Below are 18,772 nucleotides of genomic sequence, written 5' to 3' on the forward strand. Positions count from 1 at the left end.
TATATTTCTGCCCAAATACATAAAAATAAATAAATAAAAGACAGCATAAAAATCATCCAATGTGTGGAATCCTCAAGGCCTGTTTAAAATATAGCCATAGCAGAGCCCTGTCCACATGCAACTTAGTTCTGAGTGATAGCTTTTGGTGGTCTCACAAACAAACATTTCACATTTAAACAATAATACGAAGGGGGGAAACGTAATTGTAGGTAAGGCTATTTTTTTTCCATGGAAAAGTGCCATTTTTTATGGAAGGAAAAGGCAAATTTCACTGGGCAACATAAAATTTAATAAATAATGGCTCACATCAATCAAAAATGTGTTGTAAGAGGCTAGAAGTGTTTTGTTAGGAATAAATAGTTTCTATTCATTGTATACTATTTTGGAGCTTTACTTCAAAATTTTCAGTGTATCTAAGAAAACTTGGATATAAATTGTTCAAAAAAAGTTTTAATAAAAGCAGCTTAAACACACATTCTAAAACTTTTCCTGTAGGAAAGGTTTTCTTCATCTTAAGTTCATTCTGCTGCAGCATCCTGTATGAATGCAAACTCCCTTGTTTCTACTCTGGTGCTTATCAGTTAGCAGTGCAGCATAACATGAAAAGGATCTTTCGGCACTTAAAAAGTTTGCTTTGTGTGCCAGTTCACAGGCTAACTGAAATATTCCTCAGCTGTGGCCTAGTCAGCCAAAAATGAATAATTTTTTTGTTTGTTTTCTTTTTAAATTCCATTCCGTCCTACTGTGCTGAGTTCTAGAATATCTCCCATGGAGATTCTGAGTTAGGATTTTTCACAAAAGTGAGCAACTGGTGGGAAATTTTAAATTCATGTTTTTCACAGAGCAGTCAATCTCATGTTTTCCATGTAATCTGTGATAACTGTGAAAATAATGTAGCTTCATTTATAGGCAAGTACGCTGGGTGAAGTTTTGAGGCACCCAACGACAAAAACCATGTGAAAATTGTGGTGTTTGCTTCCTAGGAAAAGATGAAGATCTCTCCCTGCATATGGGCAGGATGATAAACAAATCACTGTTCAAAGGTGCTGGAGAAGCACGATACCCTATAGATAGGCTTGGTAGAATTATTTTTTTTCTTTTCACAATTTTTTTTCCAATTTTTAACCTTTTTTTTTTACAGTTGCGGGAAATTAAGGGGGAAGTAGGATTGGGGGTAGTATTAGGGCACTGACAATGGGGCAGCAGGGGGATCCTTGTGCTACTGAGGGGCCCAAGATACCCAGACACAGGATGCAGGGGAGGCTGCAGTTCAGGCCACCAGAGCACAGGCCTTTGGCCAGGGCTGAAAGGAAGAAGATCAGTTCTCTGCCATGGGGGAGGCCATCCCACTGCTGAACAGTACCTGCCTGGGGACAGCCCCCGCACTTGTGACTAATGAGTGAGTGCAGGATTATGACAGCGGAGCCAGTGACACTGTTTCGTTGCAGGTGCAAGGCAGGCTACGGTCCTAGCGGGGCAGACCAGAGACCTCCCTGGCTGGGACTGCAAGGAGGAGAAGAACAAGCCCCCGACCGTGGAGGGGGCCACTCTGCTGATGAATGGCTCTGTCCCCTACAGCTGAGAGCTCATCCTCCACCTTGCAGCCCTGGCCAAGGGTCTCTACTCTGCCCTGCCAGGACCATAACCTTCCCCACACCCTCCACCTGCAAGAATCCAGTGTCACTGGCCCTGTGCAGCGAGCCCTTTGCAGCTCCGCTGTCACAGACCTGCTCCTTCTCTCCTGTGTGCAGGGCTGCAGAGGGTGAACTGTGCTGCTGCTACAGGGCCAGTGATACCCAATTTCTACAGGCCCAAGTGGGAGGCCGCATTCGCACTAACTTGTACGGATGAATATGCTTTTCACCAATTTCAGTGTGTCAGCTGAAATCAACGTATAACAACATCTATCAATTTAAATTGAGTCCTGCCAAGCCTTTATGTAGAGAGAAGAGATGGAATCATAAAAACAGCCCTCTGTGCACTATGGGGTGGAGACTTTGGAAAGGAAGTTCCAGTCATCCCAGCAATCAAGATGAAGGAACAAGGAGGCACACTTTTGATTTCTAACAGCCATGAGAAGTACTTCCCTTCTGGTCATAGTGTCAGGGTAATACTAAGGATTCTGAGAATCTATGAGTTTGAGTCATAATAATAAACAAGGCACCAGCATACATAAATGTTAAGTTGGCACTTTGGGGATATTCTGAAATCTGTGTGAATGGGACAGTAGCAACTATTACGTGTGGAGGCTACGTCAAGTCATATGCAGTAATTACAAGCCACATTTCATAATAAAGAAATAAATAACATATTGGACATTTTGGTTTTGTCTGTATTAAGTTTAGTACAAGGCCCTGTATATTTAATCTTTAACTAAACAACAAAAGAAAGTAAGAGGAGCTTTATAGTGTTTCAGTGGCTGGTATGTGTTTCATACTAGTGCTAAGCCTAGGCACTTCTATTTGCAAAGTGAATTCTGAACAAGCTGGGGCAAGTGAGGGATTGAAAGCCTAATGCAACTTGAATCGCAAGTAAATAAGAAGACTCCTCAAATTAAAAACAAGCTTCTAGCCTCCCACCACATCTCACCAGAGAAGTTAATACACTTTCAAGCTTTAAACTTTTTCACAGGTTCCTACTTGTTTTTTCCAATTTGTAATATCCTCTGAGCAATCTCAAAATAAAATGTCTTCCTTTCTCAACAACTTTGTCTCTTTCTGTTTGACAAACTGATTCCTTCCTTTTTGTTCCCCACCTGCAATGCATTTTGCTTTGAATGGAGCTGAAATTAACAGGACTCTTTTGGTCTGTACATCATCATCAACTGACCTGATGGGAAACTGTTTTCCCATCCCATAAAAACTCAAGATTTCAAAAATACTCCTGTTAGTCCTCAGTGCAGAACGGAGTCCTTTCAAAGATTTTCAAGGAAAATGAGAGAGATGCCGCATCTGAATCTGGGCGAGACTTGAACCTGGGTCTCCCACATCCAAGGTGGGTGCCCTAAGCACCTGGGTATTAACTATTCTGGGATGATGCCCTCTCAATGTCTCCCATTGGAGCTGTCCCACTTTGTATAAATAATTAAATGTTCACTGGGCCAGAGACAGACTGACTCCATACTAGTGGTCAGGGCACTCACCTGGGATGTGAGAAACCCAGGTTAAATCCCTACTTCAAAGAATATTTAAAAACAGGAATTTAGACTCTACTAAAGACATCAGAAACACAACCGTGGCCCAGCTGCAGCTCGCACTGATGTAGCATATACAGTTACTGCAGCAACAGAAGGGGTTCTTCCATCACTGTAGGTAATCCACCTCTCTGAAAGGGGGTAGCGCTGTCTACATTCAGGCTTACATTGGCTTAACTACATCTCTCAGGGTTGTACATTTTTCATATCCCTGAGAGATGTAGCTAAGTTGACCTAAGTTTTCAGTGTAGACCAGGCCAGAAATAGCTTAAAAAAACCTACAGCAACAAAACACACTAAATATACCATAACAGGAACACGTGGAGGCAGCAGCCTTCCCCCTTTGCACAAAATACATGAGTAGTATTCCAAAGGATCATTGGTATGTAGTAAACGACAACTGCTGTTTATTCCGGGGGAGCTACAGGTTCCCATCCTCTCCAAAAATCAAGGCCATGAAATAGTGAATTTGAAAATACTTGGAAAGTAATCCCATTATCTTTTTCTTTCCATTTTTGTAATCTTTAAAGGATAACTCATGTCAGGCAACCAACCATAGCTCTGTAATTTCAATTAGATTAATTGCTGTTGCTCTTGAAACAGTACATGATCATCAGTACAAATAAACAACATATAAAAGGAGAATATTTACCCAATTAACACATAGTGGTAGCTAAGATGCCACAATGTTCTATGTGTGTGCTGTTTTGCTAACAGCATTTTTTAATCATAACTATTTGAATAAATTAGGCTTGATTTGAAAGACAGGAGAATTTGTCTGTCAATTAATTAGTTTATCTTTTAAAATTAAGGGTCCTCCCTCCCCCCAAATTCCGTAAAAAAAAAAGACACGGTTTCAGTTTTTCGGCTCCGGCTAGCTGGCTAGCTTGGTACCCTCACAGCATGCAGCATGCATTCTGTCTGCAGTCTTTCTGCTTCTGCTGCTGCTAACAGAGATGTGTGTGCACACAGCACACTGTGAGGGAAAAAGGATTTGGAGAGTGTGAAACTGATTGTGCTGGAAGTGTTTGCTAATAGAGATGTCAATGAAGCAGAGAAGTTTCAGTACCTGAGTTAACTAGCTGCTGCTCCATGACCCCACAGCCCAGCACCTCCATCCATTCTCCTTGGAAGTTGATCTCCATCTCAAAGGAAGGGTGTGTAAACGGGAAGTAGCAGTCTACCCATCTAATTTCCAGTCCTGTACCATTGTTTAAAAATAAATAAATAAAAAGAGTAAGTATTTAAGAGGCTACCCCCTCCAACCCTTTGTAAAACTTGTCCTTCAGTTAATGACACCAATTACTGCAATCCTGAGAAAATAAATATCAAACAAACTAATTTGCCGCACTTTTGTGCAAGGTAATAAATCTTGAAACTTGTGAAAAAATGGCCATGTCTTTTCTAATATGAAAAACACTTTGTGCAATTCAGGCACCCTTTGAAACCAAATCAATCACTTGTCAAATTCCAGCAACCACCTGGCAGAGAAGGAAAATGAGCCAAGATCATGGGATGGTAGGTAATTTTATTATTCTCTGTAACAGAAAATGACTAAGCTCCTCAAATAAAGCTAACCCTTTTTGTTGTGTTTTTATTATTCTTATTATTTTACAATTTTAGTTATTACTTTAATGACAATTTAGGCAAATAAGTTTCCCCCCTTTCCCCCCTCCAAACATAGTAATCTTAACCTATTTTAAAAATAAAGCTATTTTTCCCTGTACGTGTTTGTGTATGAATATTTTATCAGGTTACACATACGAGAATACATGATGGTGCAATGTGGTGTAACACTCAAGATATCAGTGGCATGAGTTTGGGATGACTTCAATACTCGTAAGTGGGGAATCCATAAGTGAGCTATGCATGCAGTGTTGCCAATTTTTGACATTTTGTCATGACCCCATTTTGGTTCATTTAATAAATCCCTAGTTCCTGGAGTTATGATTACATGAGAATCTCAGCTTTCATTAAAAAAAAAATTCTAGCCCTGACAATTACAGAATAAAGCTTGAAAACATGAAAGGCTTAAGAGCCTTTTAATTTTTTTTTAAATCTCATGACTGTTAAGCTAATTTTATTATTTCTGCAAGCCTGACATGGATTTTGAATGTTTGAGTTTGGCATTATTATACATATGATCCCAAAACTGTGCCAAGAAAACCTTTTCAGCATACTACACCATTCTGATTACAGTAGATGCCAAATATTTTATGGGGGAAAAAATGTTTAGATATGTTTTTGTTTGTTTGTTTATAGTTGTTGTTATTGTAAGCATCAGCATATATCAGGGCCAAACTGATCTCAATGTTGAATTACAGTTTCTATTCAAATTCCCTCCCCATCACTTTTTCCATTACTAATAAACTATATGAAACAAATTATTTTAGGTTGAATTTTTCCCCGTTTAGTTTAAGCCTCCCACCTTTTTTTTAAGCAAACGTGATTCAGCCATTTTTAAGCAACACAAGCAGGGAACCCCCCAAACAACTTTCACAAATGTTCTGATGGAAATGTTTGCACTTAAAAATAGTGGAAACTAGAACCTTATTAATGACTTATTAAAATGGCACCCTAGAGGCCCCCCAGGTGAGATCATGGCCCTATTATACTAGGCACTGTACAAACATAGTTAACACAGTCCCTATCCAAAACAGCTTACAATCTAGGGCCCTAGTTCTACACTGTGATCCACATGGGTGCAACATCCCATCCACGTGGACCATAATGTAGGATCAAGGCCTAAATAGACAAGACAGACTAAGTGTGAAAGCCCTGTTATCCCATTTTATCACTGAGAGCTGATGCACAGAGAGATTCGGAGTAGGGTGACCAGATGTCCCGATTTTGTAGGGACAGTCCCAATTTTTGGGTCTTTTTCTTATATAGGCTCCTATTACCCCCCACCCCCTGTCCCAACTTTTCACATTTGCTGTCTAGTCACCCTAATTCGGGGTCTCTCTTCACTGCAGTTTATTCGGGTGTTGCCCTTCACCTCCTTCCCATGCACACAAGTTTAGTGGTGCTTTTAACTTGGGCTAACTGGCTCGTTTAAGGCTATACGCTAAACCCCAAGTGAAGCTTTCACTCATGCTGATAACCTGCTCACATTGCAGTGGGGATGCAAGCTAAACCACTTGAAGTAACGAAGCTAAGTTAAAACTTGATTTAATTCATGTCCACTAATGAGCAAGGGAAAGCAATTCAAGTGCACTACCTAGGGAGGTGGTGGAATCTCCTTCCTTAGAGGTTTTTAAGGTCAGGCTTGACAAAGCCCTGGCTGGGATGATTTAGTTGGGAATTGGTCCTGCTTTGAGCAGGGGGTTGGACTAGACGACCTCCTGAGGTCCCTTCCAACCCTGATATTCTATGATCCTATGATTCTACAGGACTGAGTGAAGTTTGTTGGGGAGACATTAACTATATATGTCCATGCAATAGATGATTTTTTAATTTTAAAGAGAAAACTTAACTTTGAATTTCCACAATTTATAACATTTGATTTTGGTTTTTTTTTTAAACTGTATCATTCTCTTACAGTCTTAGGTGATAGATTATTTCAGACTTAGCTGCAGGCTAATGACATTTTTGCACGTAAATATTCATACACACACATTACACTGCAACACATGCACTTGTACACAGACACAGCCAAAGCAGTAAATACGTTCAACATTTAGGAAACACCACAACGGATTCTGTTGACCGACAGCCATTCAAACACATTAGCACTTGCATATTTTATTTTTCGCTTTTAAAAATAAACATCAAGAACTTATATGGATGAAGGTTAACTTTTTATTCATGTAAAATCAGAAAATTCAAAGTGATGATGATCAGAATGACCATATTTGTACTATGTTTTTTTATTTAAAGATACATACACACTATATGGTGATAATATATTTATATATGCATTAAGTCAGGATAGCGAAGTCTACATGAAATCAGTATATATATGCATGAAGACAGTAAAGTTATCCCCATATACTGTAATAGAGAACACTACATATATACAAAAGGGATCAACATATAGTCACTGTGGGAACCATAACTTTGAATCTCCTGACCTTTGTGCAATTGGAATCTTAACCCTAAGGCTGATATAAGACATCACAGTTTTTGTATACACATGCACATATGTGAATTTATTTTTCATTCAGATTGCATAATTTGCAACGGCAGTAAGAATTACATTGAATATTCAACTAATTTTGTACTTAATAAAAAGAAAGCTCCAGTAGAATATATTTTTAATAATCTGCCTTTCAGATAATGTTCAGATATTTGATTTCTGTTATTAAGAATCATCGAATCACAGAAATGTAGGGCTGGATGGGACATCATTTCTATGATTCTTAATCAAGTAAATACAATTTCAGCACATTATCTGAAAGACAGATTATTAAGGACTGAATGAAAAGCAGGAAGGTGAAAAAATGATTCTATTACATGAGGGGTTTTAGGGCGGAGAAGGTTGGTTTTTTAAATTTTGATCCGTTGTTGTATGTAAATAAGTTTTTTTGGTGTTCAAGGAACACTCCCTTTGGGGTATCAGACACTGTATAGAATGCAGTTCCTTTGCATTAGATTATACTGCATTATTTGTCACAGAGTTCATCATGTTACCCAGTGTTCTGATCCACAGGGAGGCTCAAAGAGTTAGGACTGCTGTGGAAAATATATACGAATTACCTGTAATTTAGGATTAGTTAGAACACTAACCGAGTGTTTTGTAACATACATTCATTTTTTATTTATATTCAAAATTAAAGAAATAACATAAAAAGTACAGAAAACAGAGAAGGGATAGTAAAAAGAGAAGTACTGTATAAGAGAAACTGTATCAATACTGTATCAATCTTCATTTATTTATTTTATTAACTTTTGTTTCCGTTTCTCCAGTCCTATACCAAGATGGAGACACCTAACTTCATTTAAATACACATTGCTTATCCATTAGGCTTAATTTCTTTTTAAATTATTATGATCAGAGATTACACATGAGAAATTTCAGGCACAAAGGATTATTTCCAGACATTTTAAAAAGGCTGAGGGCTCCAAAAATCAGACATACAATTTGCAAAAGTCCAATAGGACTTTACAGAACACAGAAGGTTAACCAAGCAATTGGTCCTTCAGACACTAACTACCAGATGTAGCCCCACTGATTTCATTATTTCAAAAGAGACTGTTCATGGTAATAATCCATTACGCACTGATGTCAATGGGAATCCTCTCATTGGGTACTGGATTGGGCTCCTTGTCCAGCAGTACACCTCTACCCCGATATAATACGAATTCGGATATAACGCGGTAAAGCAGTGCTCCGGGAGGGGGAGGGGGCAGGGCTGCGCACTTCGGTGGATCAAAGCAAGTTCGATATAAGGCAGTTTCACCTATAACGCAGTAAGATTTTTTGGCTCCCGAGGACAGCGTTACATTGAGATAGAGGTGTATCTAAAGGATTAGGCCTCTAGTGAGTAAAAAGTAAATGGAGGATTATTCTTATTTTTGAGTAATGCATGCCTGTAAGGAATTGCACAGATCACATTTGTATTCAACAGAGGTGGCATTGCTATATACTGAGCTAAAGGAAGAATCTGTCAGTGGTAGCCTAATTGAGTTCTGTAAGGAAATGTTTAGCCAAAGGCACTGAAAATAAAAATCATTAAGGCAACCCATTGCTGTGGTACTAAAAAGAATCAGCAAAAACAGAGTACCAGACATTCTCCAGAGATTACACATCCATGTACTGTTTTGTTCCTAGAAGGATTATGTTTAGGAAAGGACTCTGGAAGAAAAGGAATATTCACAGAAGGAAACTACTGAGAACAGGAGTTGCTTAACCCTGTGTATGTAAAATTTACATCTCTCCTAAATTAAGCCTGCACTTCATTACTTCCTATTTTCCTTTGTAGCCTCGTCTCCAGAAAGATATGTTGGAATTAGAGGGGTTTCGGAGAGAGGCAACAAAAGTGATTGGGGGTATGGAACAGCTTCCATATAAGGAGAGATTAGTGGGACTGGAACTTTTCGGTTTAGAAGGGAGATGACTGAGGGTGTGTGATTGGGGTCTATAGAGTCATGGCTGATGTGGAGAAGGTGGATGTGGGGGTGTAGTTTGCTCCTTCTCATGCCACGGGAACCAGGGGTCACCAAATGAAATTAGTGGGCAGTGGGAGGAGGTATTTTTTCACATGGCATGCAGTTGGCCAGTGGGGCTCCTTGCCAGGGGATGATGTGGGGGCCGGAACTATAGCAGGGTTCATAAAGGAACTAGATAAATTCATGGAGAATAGGTCCATTGATGGCTATTAGCCAAGATGGGCAGGGATAGTGTCTCTAGCCTCTGTTTGCCAGAAGCTAGGAATGGGCAACGGGGGATCAATCACTTGATGATTGTTCTGTTCTTTCCCTCTGGGGCACCTAGCATTGGTCACTGTTGGAAGACAGGATACTGGGCTAGATGGACCTTTGGTCTGACACAGTATGGCCATTCTTATGTTCTATTAATTCTGCTTGCGACAACTGACAGAAATTGGGTGGACCAAAAATCTAATTTATCCTATGTTTTCTCAGAAATTACCACCAAATGAGATTTTTATTAGAATGGTAAGAGGTACACAAATTGGAGAGAGTCCAAAGGAGAGCAACCAAAATGGTAAGAGGTTTAGAAAACATGACCTATGAGGAAAGGTTGAAAGAACTGGGCACATTTAGTCTAGAGAACAAAAGACTGAGGGGGGACACGAAAACAGTCTGAATAAGTAAGTTACGAACAGAACAGTGAACAATTGTTCTCTATGTCCACCCAGGGTAGGACAAGAAGCAATTGCCTTAGTTTGCAGCAAGGAATATTTAGGTTAGATATTAGGAAAAACTTTCTAACTATACAGATAATTAAGCACTGGAACCGGTAATCTAGGGGAAGTGGTGGAATCCCTGTCATTGGAGGTTTTTAAGAACAGGTTAGAAAACACCTGTAAGGGATGATTTAAGGTATACTTAATCCTGCCTCAGCACAGAGGAATTGACTTTTGAGGTCCCTTCCAGCCCTACATTTCTACGAACAATAATTCTTAGCTCTTGTATAACTGTTTCATCTATAGATCTCAACGAACTTTCCAACGAAGTCTAGTTACAACAATGTTAGAAGAGAAGCAAGAAAAGAACAATGCATGTGGTATCAGGAGCCTCAAGGGCAGTGCAGTGAGGACTAACAGTGAAAGAAATATTAGTTCCCACTTGGCTTTCCTATACTCTTTTATTGGTACAAAGGTTCAAGAATTTGGTAAGGGAATATGATGAGTTTGAAAAATATCTGCAAGCTAACATATATTCTATGGAAGAGAATTTAATAATGTTGAGATAATTTAGAAGGGACCGCAATTACCATTTTGGACAGCCTGCCACCAAGAAAAAGAAAATTAAAGACTTACTAAATACCACATTGTGTTTTCCAATTATAGCCACATTCTTACTGAGGGACAGAAATTTAGCTTACAGTAAATTGGTGTAACACCATTAACTTCAGTGGAGGTATGCAGATTTTTTACTAACAGAAGAGCCTGACCTTACAGACTATTTATATCAGGGTTAGACTTTGACCTACCACACAAAATGAACCTTTGACATACATCACACACTGATTTGCTAGCACATGTGAATGTGTAATATCTTTACCCAGATTGCTGTTATTTAGAACATCCTTGCTGATTCTCTTTCCATACTATCAGTGAGCCTAATTACGGAGTCCACAACTCTTATCAAACCAGTTAACAATAATTGATTAAAAGCCCTTGCTGCTTCATCAATGAAGGTGGACTACCTTCAGAATAATCTGTCTATTTTTCAACATATTCACGTTCAGATCATTCCAGTTCTTCTGGATGGTAATGCTGGAGGCAGCTAACAGGAGAGGCACAGCTGTGACTCTGTGCTTGGAGGTCATGTGCCATGGCAAGTGATGCATTTGGTCCATCTGTGCACTGTTTGACCATTTGTTTTCTGTGTAAGGACTGCATAGCTGCGCCATGGGTAAACAGCTGACACAGGTCAGTTTGTTGGAGCTTCCGTAAGGGGTGTGTGGCTCTGACCCTTGGTGCTTTGATCATCCCTGGCCTGGTCTTCAGTGGGGGTAGAGAATAGCATAGCTGAAGTCGACATATCTTAGATCGACTTAGAATCACGTATTTCACGTCCTCGCGGCGCAGGATCAATGGCCGCTGCTTCCCTGTCGACTCTGCTTCCGCCTTTCACTGATCTGGAGTTCAGCAGTCGACGGGAGAGTGATCTGGGATCCATTTATCGCGTCTACACTACATGTGATAAAATCAATCCCCGATAGATCGATCGCTAGCCGCCGATCCGGCGGGTAGTGTAGACGTACCCTCTGAGTGGCTAATCACTCTCTGATGAGGAGAGTAAGAGATAAGCTTGGCTAAGCAAGGGGACTTGACATAAAAAAAAAGGCAGTTACCTTTTCCGTAACTAGAGTTCTGCAAGATGTGTTGCTCATGTCTATTCCACAATAGGTGCGCATGCTCGCCATGTGCACCAGTGCCGGAAATTTTTCCCCTAGCAATACCCGTAGGGGAGTGCCCTTAGCGACCCCTGGAGTGGCACCTCTATGGCACGGTATAAGGGGCACTGCGCGCTCCCCACACCCTCAGTTGCTTCTTCCCAGACAACTCTGACAGAGGGGAAGAAGGGCAGGAGGTGGAATAGACATGAGCAACACATCTCGAAGAACACCAGTTATGGAAAAGGTAACTGTCTTTTCTTCTTCGAGTGATTGCTCATGTGTATGCCACAATAGGTGATTCCAAGCTATATCTGTTGGAGGTGGGTAGGAGTTCATAAACTCTCGGGATGGAGCACAGCCCTGCCGAACCCGGCGTCCTCCCTGGTCTGAGAGACGATCGCATAATGCGAGGTGAATGTGTGAACTGAAGACCATGTGGCAGCCCTACAAATGTCCTGAATGGGGACCTGGACTAAAAAGGCAGCCGATGAGGCTTGCGCCCTAGTTGAGTGTGCCCTCACAATTGACGGTGAAGGGATTCCTGCCAGATAATAACAGGTACGGATGCACAAGGCGATCCAGTTGGAGAGCCGCTGAGCGGAGATCGGCCGACCCCTCATGCGTTCAGCCGAGGCAATCCTGAAGGGCTTAGTCCGCTCCAGAAAAAAAGCCAGAGCCCATCTCACATCCAGCGTGTGGAGGCAACGCTCCTCACTGGACGCATGGGGCTTGGGGCAGAGGACCGGCAGGAAAATGTCCTCACCCATATGGTAGGTAGGAGACCATCTTCGGGAGGAACGAAGGATGTGGGCGGAGCAGGACCTTATCCTTATGGAACACTGTGTATGGGGGCTCGGAGGTCAGGGCCCTGAGTTCCAAGACCCGTCTAACAGACATGATCGCAACCAGGGAAGGCTACCTTCCACGAGAGGTGCCACCAGGAGCATGTAGTTAACAGCTCAAAGGGGGGACCTGTCAACCAGGCCAGCACCAAGTTCAGGTCCCACTCTGGGACTGGGGCCTAACGTACGGGAAGAGACGATCCAATCCAATTCCTTTAAGGAATCGGCCAGTCATAGTATGGAAGAATACCGGGTGCCCCTGCACTGGTGGGTGGAAGGTCTATATGGCTGCCAAGTTCACCTTGACGGACGAGGGCGCTGGGCCCTGGGCTCTAAGGTGAAGGAGACTGTGATACAGCATGGCCAAAGGACAGCAAGAGAGGGTTAGAAGGGAGCCTTATTCCCTGTAGAGGGAAGAAAGTTTGCTATAGATTAATTAAAGCACCTGAAGCCAGTCACCTGATAAACCCCCCCTGCTTCAGACAAGTGACGGTGTTGGAGCAGAGAGCAGTTTGGAGGAGTTGGAGCAGAGTGGATTGGTGTCGGAGCAGAGAACAGTTTGGAGGGAAGCAGAGGAAAGTTTGGAGAAGTGCTGCGGTGGGCTAAGAAGACCAAGACCCTAGGTAAAGGGACACCTGGCTTGTGCAGAGGGAGGGCAGAAAGCCCTCACAAGCTGAAGGGCAGGAGAGGGAAGTAGCCCAGGGGAGGGAACTGCTAGTTCAAGTGGTTTATCGCTAACCCGAGGCCCCGTGGGCTGGGACCCGGAGTAGAAGGCGGGCCCGGGTCCCTCCCTCTCCACTCTCCTCCTCTAGAACACTAGTGAGGCAGTTAATATCCCAGAAACGGTGCCCTGAAACCTCCCCCCGCCCCCCAAGAAGAGAAAGCGCAAGACCCATCATAGTAGTGCCAGCAATTTGTCACAGAGATAACGTCCCGGGCCGCTTGCAGGCCTCTGGCGTGGAGGGCATCCGGACATCTGGGAGAAGCCTGTTCCGAATGGGCCGGGCTACTCCGCTCGACCTGAGTCAGAGGTCTGGAGACCAATGGGGACCGAGGACTGCCTAACATGGGTCTAGCCTCTCCCCCGGTCTTGCTCTGGTGCCGTGGCAAAGAAGGCCTCTTCTTATCCTTTTTGGCGTGCCCCGCGGACAGGAAGCAGTGCCGACTGGTAGATGGCACGAAGGGGTAGCCACGCACTGATACTGCGGTACCCAGTGCCAACTTGGAGTGGCGCACTGGAGCCGGGGTCAATGCCGACTCCATCAGGATAGACCTGAACCAAATGTTCCTTTCTTTCTTGGTCCGAGGCTTGAAAGACCTGCAAATCTTGCAGCGATCGCTGAGATGGGTTCCCCCAGACAGTGTAAAGAGAGAGAGGAAGTCAGAGTAGGCTTGGCAGATCACTCACTGGCATCGGCCACCTGCAAGTGTTGCACAGCATGCCCCAACCCAGGCGCACTAAACTAAGCTAAACTAATCTAACTACTTCAACTACAGGTACTACTATGATGAACAAAGAAGAGTTCTAGACAAGCTGGAGCAGAGCAGTTCCGAAGCACCTTCACTGGCAGCAAGAAGGAACTGAGGGTGGGGGGAGCACGCAGCGCCCCTTATACCACGCCATAAAGGCACCACTCCGGAGGTTGCTAAGGGCGCTCCCCTACGGGTATTGCTAGGGGAAAAACTCCCGGCACCAGTGCACAGCGAGCATGCACACCTATTGTGGAATACACATGAGCAATCAGTCGAAGAAGAATAACTTGCTAGGTGAACTCAAGAGCTGCAAATGAAGGGAATTAATACGGGAGCCTGGAGAGGGAGATTGGTCAGGGAGTGTGAGAGGCTTTCCTTCCAGGTTCAGATTTATATGCAATTTCAAGATGGCCAGAGCTGGAACAGTGGTGGTGACCTGAAACAGATGTGCCATGTTATAGAAAAGTTTACAAAATGTATATAAAAAAGTAAATTTTAAAAATGTACAGAAAAATCTTAACTTTAAATGAACAAAAAAGTACTGTATTTTTTTACATTGTATTTTTCCTGCCTGAAGCTAGAAGGAACTTGCTGTGCATGAAGGGCAAGGTGGTGGTTGTGCTGGAAAAGAAGATTCTTGGATTGGAGGAGTAAGTAGAGATGCTAGGGAGAATCAGAGAAGCTGATAAGTTTCTGGACAGCCAGGTTTGGGAAACATCTGTATCCCAGCTACAAGGAAGAAAGGAGGTGGCCATCAAAGAGTCAGAGAGAGAGAGAGAGAGAGTCAGAGTAGGCTTGGCAGTTCATAACTCTGAAAGGGAAGAGGTGAAGCTGACATTTTGCTTGGGTGGAAAAAGATGAGGATGGGCAGGCTGTGCCCACCAGAGAGAAAAGGATCAGGAGAAATTCCACACAGCTTGAAATTTCCAATCCATACCAAGTCCAGGATCCAGCTCTCAAGATCCAGCTGGTCTGAGGGAATGGAGAAATAAATGGGACATATGTCAATGGCAACTCAGTCCAACCTGTAAGAAAAATTAAGCTTGCCAACGAAGAGATCTCCAACCCTCCAACGAAGACAGACAGTCCTTGTTGGGGATTCAATACTCAAAAGAATCAGAACATTCTGTAAGGGACAGACTGGAAGCAGGATGGTGTACTGTCTTCCCAGAGCCAAGCCACTCTAAGACTGGATAGGCTTTTGAAGTGAAAGAACAAGGGTCCTTTAGTGATGGTTCGTATCAGCACTAATGGCACTGCATCCCAAGATCTCTCAGAAAATAGATTGTTTCAGTGAGCGCTTCAGTCTAGCAGAGAAAAGTAGAACATGATCCAATGGTTGGAAGTTGAAGCTAGACACAAATTCAGAATGGAAATAAGATGTACATTTTTAACAGTTTGCAAAGAGCTGTGGTGGATTCTCCATATTTAAATCAAGATTGGATGTTTTTCTAAAAGATCTGCTCAAGAAATTATTTTGGGGGAGTTCTATGGCCTGTGCTATACAGGAGGTCAGTCTAGGTGATCACAGTGGTCCCATCTGGCTTTGGAAACTATGAATTGACAGGTTTCAGAGTAGCAGCTGTATTAGTCTGTATCCGCAAAAAGAACAGGAGTACTTGTGGCACCTTAGACTAACAAATTTATTTGAGCATAAGCTTTCGTGGGCTACAGCCCACTTCATCAGATGCATAGAATGGAACATATGGTAAGAAGATATATATACATACAGAGAACATGAAAAAGTGGAAGTAGCCATACCAACTGTAAGAGATTAATTAATTAAGATGAGCTATTATCAGCAGGAGAAAAAAAACTTTTGTGGTGATAATCAAGATGGCCCATTTCAGACAGTTGACAAGAAGGTGGGAGGATACTTAACATGGGGAAATAGATTCAATATGTGTAATGACCCAGCCACTCCCAGTCTCTATTCAAACCCAAGTTAATGGTATCTATGCATCTGATGAAGTGGGCTGTAGCCCACGAACGCTTATGCTCAAATAAATTTGTTAATCTCTAAGGTGCCACAAGTACTCCTGTTCTTTTTATGAATTGACAGGGAAATGATTGCAGAAATGGCTATCCTGCAAAGAGAAATGGGCTGAAGACCTTAGAGGCAGCATACCACACAACTGGAGGCATACCAAATATGCTCACCAGTATATTTAAATTGGCAATTAGTCTCCACATGGGAGACACTTGCCCTCCACTACTGTTCATGAGCAGAACGCCAATTATGGTAGCCCATACTATAACCACTATGGAAAACACCATGTAGCTAGCAGCCCAAGCAGAAATCAACACATTAATTTTCACTCACCACCTGCTGTGGGGACAGGTGGCAGCTTCCCATGATGCTACAGGACCAAACTAGCATTGTCCTTGCCTGACATCTCATTTCTGCCTTCTGATGTGTCCAAACTCCCAGAAGCATATGTTTCTACTATACTAGAGGTACAGAAGCAAACATATTTTTGGACACAGGTCCTTTCATGTCCCTTATTAGTAAAATAAATTCTGTATGGTAATGCAGCCTCTAAAGAACTCTAAAGAATACATCTCTCTGAGGAGACTGGTGACAGGGGAACAGCTGGACACTCTTGATCTGATTTGAATCACCTTGAGGACTGGTCAGACAATTATTCAAAAGGACATACAAGTTGTACAGAATTCTTCCAAGTTTTGTATCTTTAAATGGGACTTTCTCAATAAGGATCACTCCATCCTCATGCAGGGGAGGGGCATTTCTTCCATTGCAATGACAGGATTCCATTCATGCCAAAGTTTTCCATTTGTTGTTTCATATGTCTGTCCTGAACGAGCTGAATGTGCTAAACATTTCTCAACACAAGGGTTGTTTTTAAAAGCATTTATGTAGGACCCACATAATCAGGACTGACTTGGAGAAAGACATTTATGAGATGTTGAATGGGTCAGTATTAGATCAGTCTTACTTAACTTCACTAATTAGTCAGAAATGGTAGCAAACAACACTGATTATAATTAACTGGAAAGTTCTGCAAAGATTAGAGGTAATAGGAAGGGGCCTGGAGTGGTTAGAAATACGGGCAACACGTAAAATGAGCGTTGGCTTAGGAAAATGCAATTTAACAGATCTCAGGAAAATAATCTAAAATAAAGATATTGAGTGAGGAAGGAATCTGCACAGGAATGAAGGTGAAAGTACTTGGCAGCAAATTAGTTATGAGTTTACAATGAGATGTGGCAACAAAAAAGGCCAATGAACTTTGAGCTATTTATGCAGAGCAACAAGTCACAGAGCAAAAAAATAATAGTTCTTCTCTGGTTAGCCCGCTCCTGAAATACTGCATTCAGCTCTGGACACCTCAGTGCCAAAAAGCTTCGGACAACTGAAGAGAGTTCAAAGGAGGGCAATAAAAAAGATCGGTAAGCAGGAGAGACTGATGTACTGCATGAGGAAAGAGTAAAATAGCTTCATATGTAGTACGTGTAGCTTGGTGCAATGATGACTAAGTGGGCACACAACAATCTTTGAACATCTGAAGGGTATAAATGCAGAGGGAGAGAAGTTAATTACTGTATTACAAGAGGACATAAACAGTAACTAGAAGGAATGGAAGGAAATTAAGGAAGGGGAAATCTAGACTGAATATCAGGAAAAGCTCCCTGACAGTGAGATCTATTGGAAGAGGTGGAAGGCACATCATTTGGGAAATGTAAAATTTGACAAGACAAAACACTAGAAAATGTAACAAAGGGAACCATCATATATTGTCAAGGATGCAAACAATATGATTTAATATTCTAGGTCTTTTCCTACTCTACTATTTATGATTGTTTTGCCAGTGATCAATAAAACCAGAGGAAAGACTTCGAGACATAAACACCTGATATAGTCATTTAGCTTCCACAAAAGGATGGACTTTAAGCAACTTATGTTATTTAAATGACATGTATGGCAGTAAGATACTTCAGAAGCTTGCTATAGCTCCAGTGCTTATGAACATGTTATCCCATTTGATAGAATGTATAACTCAACTGAGAGGTTTTGCCGACTCCATAACCTGTAAAGAATACAACCTAAGTGATTTATGAAGAGCAGCAATAATAAACAAAAGCCTCTGAGAGAGAGAGCGCATGCAACTGAATGTGGGACCTTACAGTGTAATTCTATTTCAACAAAAAGAAAAATTACGTCATTTTTCTATAGAAGAAGCAACAAAGCAAAATCCATTTCAAATTCAAAATTAAAATCTGAGGGACATTTTCGTTTCTGAGGCAGAAAAGTAAATAAAAAAATACCATAAGTTGGACAGCAGAATAAAGATTCAAAGATAAATGCTGTGATAGATAGAATTTATTTGAACTTATCCAAGGTCTTTTGCACTGTGCCCATATTGTATGTCTACATAGTAAACTGCACAGCACGGATTTTGTTCCTTTGGTGCCACCTTACTTTATTGTTCTGTTTTCACTGACAAGTGAGCTGGAAGTAATCGGAGAAGAGCAGGAGAGTGAAAGACAGGAGTGAGGAAAAGGACTTAATTCTTATAAGTTCCTGACCACACGATATGTCTTTATGTTCCTGAAAAATGGGGAGGGAGGGAGGTAGAAAGAGAACAACCTCAGTGGTAGATCAAAATGAGTAGGGAATCTAGTAATTTAAAGTTTCAGTCTGCAGGTTTAGCAACTGTTTATTTAAGAATGTTTTTTCTAATGTTCATCTGGCCTCCGCCTAACCTGCTGCTG

General features: G+C 41.9%; 1 protein-coding gene across 13 annotated transcripts in view; it reads right to left on the minus strand.

Moving 5' to 3' along the window:
* FARS2 (phenylalanyl-tRNA synthetase 2, mitochondrial) overlaps nt 1–18,772 on the minus strand; it is a 344,334-nt gene that overhangs the window by 224,083 nt on the left and 101,479 nt on the right. For 12 of the 13 annotated variants that reach the window (XM_045003789.1, XM_045003780.1, XM_045003777.1 and 9 more), the window contains one exon: nt 4,263–4,394. The exons of the other annotated variant lie outside the window; for it this stretch is intronic. In XM_045003789.1, coding sequence (XP_044859724.1) covers nt 4,263–4,394 — 132 coding nt within the window. The remainder of the gene's footprint in view (nt 1–4,262; nt 4,395–18,772) is intronic. 13 annotated transcript variants of the gene reach the window in all.

This window comes from Mauremys mutica, chromosome 2, assembly GCF_020497125.1.
Source record: "Mauremys mutica isolate MM-2020 ecotype Southern chromosome 2, ASM2049712v1, whole genome shotgun sequence".
In the NCBI taxonomy this organism is placed as follows: domain Eukaryota; kingdom Metazoa; phylum Chordata; order Testudines; family Geoemydidae; genus Mauremys; species Mauremys mutica.